The following is an 11010-nucleotide window of genomic DNA, read 5'->3' as shown; positions in this document are numbered from 1 at the left end:
TCGGTCTTTTTAACACTATCATGATCATAAAATCATAACAAAAAAATTTTGAAACAGAGGAAAAGAAACCTAAATGTATTTAGACTCAATTTTGAAATGCAATTAAAAATTCGACACTAAAGACTGAGCCATTTTTCTTTCGTTTACAACTGGTTTTTTATGACTAGAAAAACTGCTTGATAAATTACTACCTACTAATCAGGCTTTACATATTTGCTCATCCAGATACTCGTTCTTCTATAATTTTCCTTCTAGCATGATGCCAATATTGGTAATTTATTTTGCCAATATTGCGATCTCTTCTAATAATCTACCAAACGGGTTGAAATGGTAAAATGTATTAAATACGCACTAATTATTGACAAAATTTTTAGAGTTAATGCATTTGGCTGACCACGCGCTTAAAGCGTGATATCATAATTTTTATATGGCTTGTAACTTTTTATTTTTGCCAAAATATTAACTATAACTAAAGGTATTATATTTTTTGAATGTAAGAACAAAAGTAAATAATTCTTTCAAGCTACCTTTAAATTTTTTTTACATGATTTTATTATAATGAATTAATTCTATTGCAGAATCAGACACGCCCAATAGTTTACAAAACGAGACTTGTACATCTATGTCTACCTATTAGGGGGATAAAGTGCAATAATAAAATACTCTCTCAATTTCGAATATCAAATTCTCATACCTCTCTTGGATGCAAGCAACCTCTATTCTCGCTAGTCTAGGAATTCACTTCCTCATATCACTCTACTTCTGCTTTCATATCCTTAGTGCCAATGTGGGAAACTCTTGTTAATACAATTTATCCATCTCATAAGGCAGCCTTAGACCTCTAGAGCAAAAACGTCCATGGCAGCTCATTTATTGTTCATTCCGGTCGCCTCAGCCAGACATTATTTAAAAAAAATAGGGCAAACTCTAAATTTAATCAAAGATAATCTAAAATTTTCCCCCATCCATTTTTATCGTAACAATTCGGCACTTGGGACTTAATTTGTCATACCATTCACAATTAGCGCGAATTCGTGGCGAAATATACTAAATAGACTGGATTATTGTATTGTTTGCCGCAAATTAGTGCTAACTGCGAATGAGGGGTAACGACGAATTTGGGTATGAATAATGTATTTGATGTAATTTATATGTATGTTTATTATATAACAACAGCATACATGTGAACTAGATGAGAATACAATTTATAGCAAAGCTTTATTCTTATTCGATTGATAGACGTGAATCGAATCAGGCATAAATATCTGTCAGAGAAATAAATTACTTTCATCCTAAATCCTACGTGAGTTATAACTGGAGAAATAGTAATGTGTAATATAACAAGAGATAAGTACCATCCAATCTTTTAAATAAGAATTATGCATGGTGAAAAAAATGTTTACTTAATCGCGTTTAGTGAATGAGAGAATTCAGTAGCAAAAATTGCAATTTTATTTCAAGAAATAATAGGAGTATCTTGTAATACCCTTTGTTGTTGACATAAGAAATAAGAATATAAATTGAATTATGCATATATTTAAGACGAATTGTTCGTTATTCGATTCGTATTTACAAATAACAAAACTATGATTCAAAAATTCGAATCAAATACGAATAAGGAAAATAAATTATTTTTAGGATAATTTGGTATTCCGTATTCGATCGATTTATTATGATAAATTTGATTTTTTTTTCTTCATATTATTCAAATTTTATCTTATATCTTTGACATTATTCTTAAATATTCGAAATTATTTGTAGGGGTGACTGGGGGTAATCGAACCTATTTTTAAAAAATTGGCTATAGTTTCTGGTTTTTTTTACATAATATAAAAAATAAAATATGATTAGATACCGAAAACAATACTTTATAAAGGGGCCTTATAAAAAAATTTAAGGATATAATTAATTTTTTTTAAATTTTATTTTTTGTAAAAGTAAAAATTTTGTCCAACAAGCCCCAATAGCGGGGTGAGGCAAACCACATTAATGGGGGTTCCTAAACCATTGGGTTTTTTAGGTAATTATAAATTGAAATGCATTTTTATTTATTAATAATGATTCGTATTGAATAATTTTGTTTTATTGTTCAAAATATCATAATACTTATAAATTGAAGCTAATTATATATAAAAAATGAAATAATTTTTGTTAATTTAATAAACATTTTGGACATAAAAAAATAAAGATCTTATGGTTAGATTATGATTTTTTAGCATAAATCGTAAATACTACTCGTAAAACAGCCAAGAAATTGCCTTTTCAAGATTTTGAATTTTTTTTCTTTATTAACTGCCATTTGACGTGCATGGTTCAGCAAACCCCACTAGCTCTAAATTGACAAATTATGATTGAAATAAAATCTGGATATAATAAATAATCATAAAACTTTCTGAAGAGTGTTTAAACTTTGCTATAAAATTTAATTTACATATAAATTATTATATATTTTGATAAAAATTCTGTCATGTAAAAATCTTTTGAAGATTTCAACAAAATTTTATTTCTTAAATAAAATTTTAATAATTTCAAAATATTTTTTGTCTATAGATGTAAACTAATAAAAACTATATTAGGATAAAATTTTAACCTTCTGGTGTATTTAATTTTAAAAGCCCCGGAGTTTACCTAACCCCAGTCTCCCCTACCTGCATCTAGATACACTTTTATAAAAACATTTTGTTTCTAGATATATTTTTAGAGATTTTTAAATACATTAAAATTTTATTTTACGTTTTATAATATTAAAAACATAATATTTGAATTCAATCCATAAAATATTATGTTCGAGTTCATTTCATTACAAAAATTAAACTAGACAAATTTTATTTTATGGAATGAATGATGACGATATAATAAATTATATTTAATATTAAATTTTTAGATGATTACCACTACTAGTAATGATCAACAAATAATCAACCCATTATGAGCGGATTCAAATATTGAATTTACTTGGCCAATTTATTTATAAAGCTTATTTTAAAATAATCTCTCCAAAATAAGGCCAAAAAAATCTCCGAAATGTTTACCATGTCTTGCATAAATTAGGGCTGTGCCAATCCACATATTTTTCACCGATCTGATCCGATATTGGTTCAAAACCGATCCGATATTTATATTGATTTTTCACCACCCCTCTTTAAACCAAATGTAATTAAAAAATCAATAATTTTTATGCAAAAGAATATAATTTATTTCAACAATAATTTTAAAAAAATTATATTATATTAGATAAAATAAATATAATATATCCATTTTATTTTGGTATTAATTATAAAATTGTAATATTTAATATATAAAATTATAATATATTAGATTATTTAAAATAATTTTCAGTATTCCTCCCTGTGAAATTAGAACTCTGCAAGATAACTCATTTTGCAAAATTATCTTCGTCTTTTTTAAAATATTTCCATAATTCAAAAACCATATTTAAAATAATTCTTTTATTTAATGTATAAATAATAAAATTGGTGTTTAATTATTTTTTTAAAAAATTAAAAATAAATAAACCTTTGGGTGTTTCTTTCTATTTTTATAAAAAAAACTTTTAAAATCTATTTAAAAAAATAAATAACATTTGCATTGTTTAAAAAAAATATATTTAGAAAATTATTAAAATACTCACTGAAACTCGGGGAATTTATTATCTTTTTTAAATATTTAAAAAAAAAATTTTATTAAAAAAATTATAAATATGATGTAATAATAATTCAAAGTTTCATTACTCAAAAGATTTAAGAATTGCATTTTTAGTAAAAATATCGGATCGGGTTTTTACACGCATCGGCCTTATCCGATATTTTAGGAAAACGCTAAATATCGGTACCGATCCTATATTAAATATCGGCACAGCCCTAACATAAATTATCCAAATTTCTTTAAGCATAAGGGAAGATAGGGGTAAAACGATTGATATTCCCCACCCATCGTTCGAGAAACCTTGGATTCGACCCTGAACAATTCACTATATATTCGCTATTTTTTTAAAAATACTCAAATTAAAATTTAAGTGTTCTACGAATTTAAAATAAATTTCAATAAAAAAAAATTTTTTTTAAATATTTTATATCTATATGTTTTACATTTTAAAAGTATGAATAAACCGTTTCGTCTATAGCCATCAAAATAATAATTTAGCGAAATTGAATCAAGATAACGACATAAAATTACATTAAATAATAATGTAAATAAATTAAATATACATGGACATATTAATAAATTATAATTGTATTTAAAAAATAGGATAAAAATATGATTGAATGGCAATATTTCAATTTTTTATATATATAAAAAAGATGGAAGAAAAAACGTTAAATAATATTTTTTTTATCATTCTTTGGTATTTCTTTTTCCTCTCAAAATTCCTAAAACAAATTTGTGAATGACAAATTTTAAACTTAAAAAAAAAATTTTTTGTATTAGCAGGGAAATTTAACTTTTATTTAAAACATTTATGTTTTCAAAGGTTGTTATTTTGTATCCAGAAATAAAATGAAAAGAAAATAATATAGCAACCACGCCTTTCGCTAAATTAAAGCTTACATTCACGGTAACAAATTTACAAATAAAATTAAACCAAAAACAAACAAAAAAAACATTTTAAAAAACAAAATATTTTTTTGAAATTAAAAATATATTTTGATTTTTTTTTTGGTAGAATTTAAAAAATATGAAAAACTAAAAGCTCAAGACGAAAGCGGTCGGTAAAATATTTTTGTATTTACACTTTTATAATTATAGTAAATTAATATATTATCAATTATAAAAAAAATAATATTTATAATTTTAAAAAAAATCAGGTATTTTTCAATTAGTTCAAATTTTTTTTAGAGCGGCATTTGTCTTTTGTAATTAAGATGTTGTTTATAATCGAATTTCGTTTGATTCAAAGAAGGTTCTATCTATCGTGAAGTCGTTTGAGGCGTACTACAAATTATTTTTGTCAAAGACAATTTATAAATTTAGGAACATTTTAAAAAACCAATGACATAATAATGATAATTAGACTGTCAATTCATTCATATAGATGTGTGTGTTCAATACAAATAGCTGGTAGTACGCCATTTTGGTTTCCCGAATAAACAATTTACATTAAAATTTTATAGAAATAAAAATGGCCTGTCACCATCAATAATATTATTATTTTTATTACGTTCATCTAAATTCCTTTTAAGGTACACCGCCACCCTAACTCTGGCATCGGGAACATTGAAAGTTAAACCCAGCCTCAGTAAGTGATGATTATATGCCATGAGAGAAGCTATCTCCGTTTCTGCTTTGTTACCCAAATACGTGTTTCTCTTTATAGGGGTAAAAAAAATAATATCATAATTGAAGGTATAGCGTTTTTTTGTCATAGTGTTGTTGTGCTATGACAAATTGAGCCGATTTTTAAAAACGGCTAACTCAGCATTTTATTCAGAAAAATGTTAAGTAGGCCTAAATATTTTGCCCATAGGTGGCATAAAGGTTTGGGCATCTCTTAGCGAAATTTCGAGGCTTAGGCAATAATATTCTGGCTAAAATATTGAGTTTGCCGGTTTTAAAAATAGGCTAAAATGGAGCGATTTTGCATCACTAATAGTGTTCATTTAAAATAAATACATTAAGAGGGGCACTAGTCAACTAATAAAAGTTAATTCGAAATATTGCGTCAATCAGTAACTTAAAAATGGCATACATTTAAAGTATCTGCTAGGAAAATATAAGGGGGGGGGGGGGAATAAAAAATTTTAGAGGTTCATATATAAATATTACCTGATTTGCTGCCTTGAATTCGAGTATGTTCTGATTGTCGCAAGCGGCACCAAACAAATAAACAACGGCATCTGGGGATAAAGCATTGCTCTCCAAGTTTATGCTTCTAAGGCTTACATTTTCTCTGATCGAATCGGCTAATACCTTTGCGTTTTTGTTTTAAGTATACATATTAGCTCTTCGTTTTTCTTTTTAGAATTCTAAATAGTTGTCCTGAATAGAATGACATTAGACTTAAAAAATAAGAATAAGTAAATCTTTAAGCGCATCTTAAGGTATCACATCAAAATCTATATCTTTAAAAAAAATGGTTTCTTAGGTATTTTTTTTAATAGGATGGCTCTATTCAAAATTAAGAACAAATGGTAGGACGACAGCCTAATACTTTTTAAGTAAGAAATAAAATGTCTAAATGGTTATAATTTATTTCTATATGTAACATTTTCTTAAAATTTATAACTATAACATCATTTTTACTCCCCCCCCCCCTCGCCCCCTCCTCTATTCCGGTAAAAAAAAATTATTTGTGGAGGCACATTATTCTAACGTCAAAATAAAGAGAGCAATTCCATTTAATGAGAAAAATTAATGTAAAGCGTCAAAAGTGTAAGGATCTTACTTTTTTTAAAATCATCCAAATATCCTGGGTGAAATTAGTAAATTATATTATTATGTCGATTTATTAAATGAAATATATGATTTAATAAAGTTATTTACATATTTCCTAATTATTACATTATTTATTATACAATAAACCTATACATAAGAAAAAAACATTTTTTATATACTTTTGCTATGGTATCGGTCATACGAGTGTTGACCAAACTCAAGCTTTCGATATTGGTGTTACGTTTGAGGGATCTACAAATGCCTAAATATGTGGATGGGGATATATCCTATTTTTTTTTAAAACAATGTTTTTTATAATATAATGTAATAAATTAAAAAAATTTAACACAATATTATTTATTATTTTCCAGTGTTGTTAAAGTAAAGCGCTACTTTTTTTCAGTTAATTTATTAATATTTTATACTCAAAATTGTATATTTTTAATCTAAGATAATTAATAAATTTTAATATTTAAAAAAAAAGACTAAATTTATCTTAAGCATTTTTAAATAAATCACGAAAAAATCTAGAACCTTCTTAGAACCTGAACCTATATATTACTATTTTCTAAAAATATAATGCCATGATTACTGGGCCCAGATTAGAGTTAAAAAAATTTTTAACTTTATTTAGCTAGAAATTTCGATAGTCGAATCATAATAGGAACCCATCTTCTTTCATGGGTCTGAACCCGCCCACTCCGAAAATACACCGGGTCGGGTTCGATGAGTTACCCATAAATCGATCCCTGATCCGTGTTTTCGAAATGTCCAACCAAACAATTTTAAATTTCTTAGCATTCATTTGGGGGGATTAACAGTTCCAGGGCAATAAATATCTAAAATGCTAGCAAAAAAATCATTTATTATTCAAAAGTTTAATAAACCCTAATATTGTTAAGATTAAGTTTGTCTAGTGCGGGGTCGTTTTGGTTTAGTTTAACGAGAGATTCTTCGGGGTTTGTTATGTTCGGCGGTTCGGGCGCCAGAATTCGTAATTTATCTCCTCTGGCGATTGCTATATTATTATTTTTTTAAATGTAGAGATCAATGATATAAAATGAATATTTATTTTTAAAAAAATATAATTTTTTAAGGCGTAGGTGGGGTGTAGTGTTGTTAAACGGCTCTAACTCAATATTTTAACCAGAAAAAAATATTGCCTAAGCCTCGAGATTTCGATAAAATATGTCTATACCTTTGTTCCTTCTATGAACAAAATCTTCAGGCTTGCGTAATATTTTTCTGGATAAAATATTGAGTTAACCATTTTTATAAATCGACTCGCTCTCTCATAGGATAAACTTATAATCACACAAACTAGAGGCTCTTCTTTATAAGAATATCCAAAATTAAAATTAATTTTATATTTCATTTATATTATTTTATTAATTGATATTTAATTTGTTTTTACTTTTCAATTCAAATAAAAGATACAGTTTGTTATACAGAAAATTTAATATGATATGAATATGTACGCTGTGTTCCAATTAAACTGATACTACCCTTTTTGTTCTAAGAATAATTCAATAAAATTTTATAGATTGAGAGGGGAATAAATTATCTCAATGTCTTCCTCATATTCCATTTAATTCAATCACTAGGGTCTAAAGTTATGGACATTCAAAGTTGGACAAACAAAATTCAAACTTTCCAACATGTAAACTCTTTTTTTTTAAATTAAATTTTATATTTAAGCAGATGATAATAGAAAAAATGGTTTTCATTAAAGATGACTTGGGACTCATGGTTACCTTACATTCATAGTTAGCAAATAGCTATCTTGCACGGGACAATATAAATTTTAGATCGGGCCGTAAAATGATCAAAGTAAAATCAAAGTGGGGCATAAAATTAGCGGGAATGTATACTTCACCGCAAATTGGCGCCAAATGTAAATGCAGTGGTTGAATATTCTTATTATTCCGCTTTTTTAAAAATTTCATTATCTTATACTATATACAACAAGGACAAAAAAAATCAATGTAAATATTGATAGTGTGCTTGAATTAAATATCGGATTGGATTGGGGGAAAAAAAAAATTGTGGTCCAGTGTAGTCCTAAATCGGTATTGGTTTATTTGAAATAAATATCGGCAAAAAGACCGGATTAGTGGAAAAAAAAATTGTGGATCAGTGTAGCCCTAATTTAGAGTGACTGAAAATAAAATATTATATATATTACAAAATCAAATGAGATATTTACATTTAAAACCCCCCTTTTCTGTCGATAAAGATTTTAAGGAATTGTTGTATTGGGTCTGGTTAACTAAGCTGTGAAGTTCGAGTATGCCTGTATTGTATGTGTGTATATATAAATTTTTGAGTTTTTAGAAATCCTAGACTATTAGCTAAATTCTAGAAGTAAAAATATGACTAAATTCTTATTTTATGTATCTTTTAAACATGTACGATAAAAATTAGAAAAAAATTGCCTTTATAATTAATAATGTTTTAAGATATATAAAAAAGTCAAGTTTCGATTTATAAAAAAAAAGGGTATTTAATTAGCCCTAATCTGTCTTTGAAATTATATAGATTGACATCATATTTTTTACAAACTTCATTTATAATTCGATAATCTCCATTTCCTACTCTTATTTCTCACTTCTGCTTCCTTTTGTTATTGGGCACATAAGTTGAAAATTTAAAAGTCCTCCCTAGCAATTCTATTTAATACATCTGTTATATTAGGAGAGAAAGAAAAAAAAGAAAGAAAGAAAATTACCTGCAATGTCCACGAGATCGGCCTCAGAAGCATCTTCAAGTGCGTGCTCATACTCATCTGGCAGGTCAATGGAGATTCTGTATTCATCCCTGGGATGCCTCTCTTTGGGATGCCAAATTTTTCCTTAGTATAATTGAAATTGCATATAATTTTGAGATACAAAAAAAACTAAATATGTCTTAATTTAAAGTCAAAAATCAAAATGCTTAGATTAATAGTAAGCAGGATATTATTTATCGGCCAATATTTTTAAAATTGACCTATTTTAATGTCTAAAAAATTATTTGTGCTATAATATTTGAAACATAAAAAAATGTGATCGCTAAATAAATAGCGATATTTGGTACTGCGCAGTGACGAGGTAAAATAGTTTCTTGGCAAATATTTTTACAGGGCTGAGTCAAAGTTTTAAAAAAAAGTATTTTTTATACCTAAGAATTTAGGAAAATTTATGTCGTTTTCCTTCATTAGGGAAAAGATAATTACAAAAAAACCCTGAGACGATCCGGCTCACGCCGACGTCTAGGAACTATTTTTTTAAAATATAGTCAAACCTCCATGTTGGGCACTTTGCCCAAATTATAAAGTTGCCCGATTTATCAACCTTAATATTAATTATGGTTAGACTTGTGCGTCAACAAAACTGTGGCGGACGGGGCAAGTTTCAAGAATCTAATCGGTGGCCGGTAAGTGGCGTAAATAGGCGCACCGTTATAAATTTTTAGTAAAATATATTTTTTTTTAAATTGCCAATTAAATTTTTTTTTTTAAGAAAAATTAAATTAAAATATACACTACACTACAGATTATCTCGGTATATTTTCAGATTTTTATTGAAGAGAAAAATTCATTTTAAATTCAAAATCGATTTTGTCATGTATAAAAATAATTTTATTTAAATTTTCTGAAACATAATGATGATCTACTTGAATTCAACCTCAACCCAGTGGTACAGAAAATCTAAGTGTTGCAGGAACACGAAGAATTTTATAGCTAGCATGGAAAGGAAGTTTGATCTTCTTTTCTCACTTGAAATTTAGGACATTCATATCTTGTGAATGGGGTTTTCTGAGAAGATTTTTGTTCTAAATCACTTAAAGTGGAATCATAATTTGTACTTGTTGAACGTTTAGTAGCTAATTTTGTAAAATAATTTGAAATTTCCACCTGATCGCTATATTTACTTCCGTAATATCATATTCCATATGTTTATGATGTTTTATAATAAATTCCGAAGCTGAATCAGGAAAAAAAAATGGACAAAATAAATACTAGACCAAATATGTTACACGACGAAAACCTATTTATTTAAAAGAATACAACTTATTCAAGTTAAATAAACCTTTTGTACAAATGGAAATTCAACTGTTTCTATAAATTTTGAAGGATAAGCCAAACGTTCTTCTACCAAATCAGATTCATAGTTTGAGTGCTCCCCAATTCCTTTCAAAATGTTATTAATTAAATTTTTATTTGCTTCAAATATGCTCATCATTGGAATAACCAATTTATTACGAGTAACTAGGTTTAGATTAGTCCATCAATATCTAGAATATCTGATGTTAGAGATCTTAAGTACTTAGGCATCCTCGAACTCAAATTCAATCTCTTCAGTTTTATATCTTAAAGCAGTAATATTTTCTTTAATACTTTTGATAAGATATTCAACAAAAGGTATTTAATACCATCATATTATGTAAACTAGAGATCTGCAAACTTAGGCCCGGCCCGTACCCAGCCCATCGTGTTCGGGCCGGGCCTAATATTTAAAAAAAAATTCGGGCCGGGTCGGACCTTGGAAATTTTTTAAATATATCTAAATTTATCAATTTTATATTGAATTTTTTATGTAAAATAAAAATATTTGATTTTATTTATTGAAACTAAACGACATATAAAATATGTCTTTT

The 11010-nt window shown here is 27.0% G+C and overlaps 1 protein-coding gene across 3 annotated transcripts in view; it reads right to left on the bottom strand.

Moving 5' to 3' along the window:
* Positions 1-4210: 4210 nt before the first annotated feature.
* Positions 4211-11010, bottom strand: part of LOC135929078 (uncharacterized) — a 64797-nt gene continuing 57997 nt past the window's right edge. For 2 of the 3 annotated variants that reach the window (XM_065465568.1, XM_065465569.1), the window contains 7 exons: positions 9101-9223; positions 8579-8665; positions 7260-7390; positions 6552-6659; positions 5764-5907; positions 5159-5306; positions 4211-4932 (listed from right to left, as the gene is read on the bottom strand). In XM_065465568.1, coding sequence (XP_065321640.1) covers positions 4904-4932; positions 5159-5306; positions 5764-5907; positions 6552-6659; positions 7260-7390; positions 8579-8665; positions 9101-9223 — 770 coding nt within the window. In that variant the 3' untranslated portion in view covers positions 4211-4903. The remainder of the gene's footprint in view (positions 4933-5158; positions 5307-5763; positions 5908-6551; positions 6660-7259; positions 7391-8578; positions 8666-9100; positions 9224-11010) is intronic. The other variant, XM_065465570.1, reaches the window with a different exon arrangement.

The sequence above is a fragment of the Gordionus sp. m RMFG-2023 genome, chromosome 4 (assembly GCF_954871325.1).
Source record: "Gordionus sp. m RMFG-2023 chromosome 4, tfGorSpeb1-WG-v2, whole genome shotgun sequence".
Taxonomy (NCBI): domain Eukaryota; kingdom Metazoa; phylum Nematomorpha; class Gordioida; order Chordodea; family Parachordodidae; genus Gordionus; species Gordionus sp. m RMFG-2023.
Note: the sequence above shows the minus strand (reverse complement) of the source record. Positions and strands in the feature narration are given on the sequence as shown.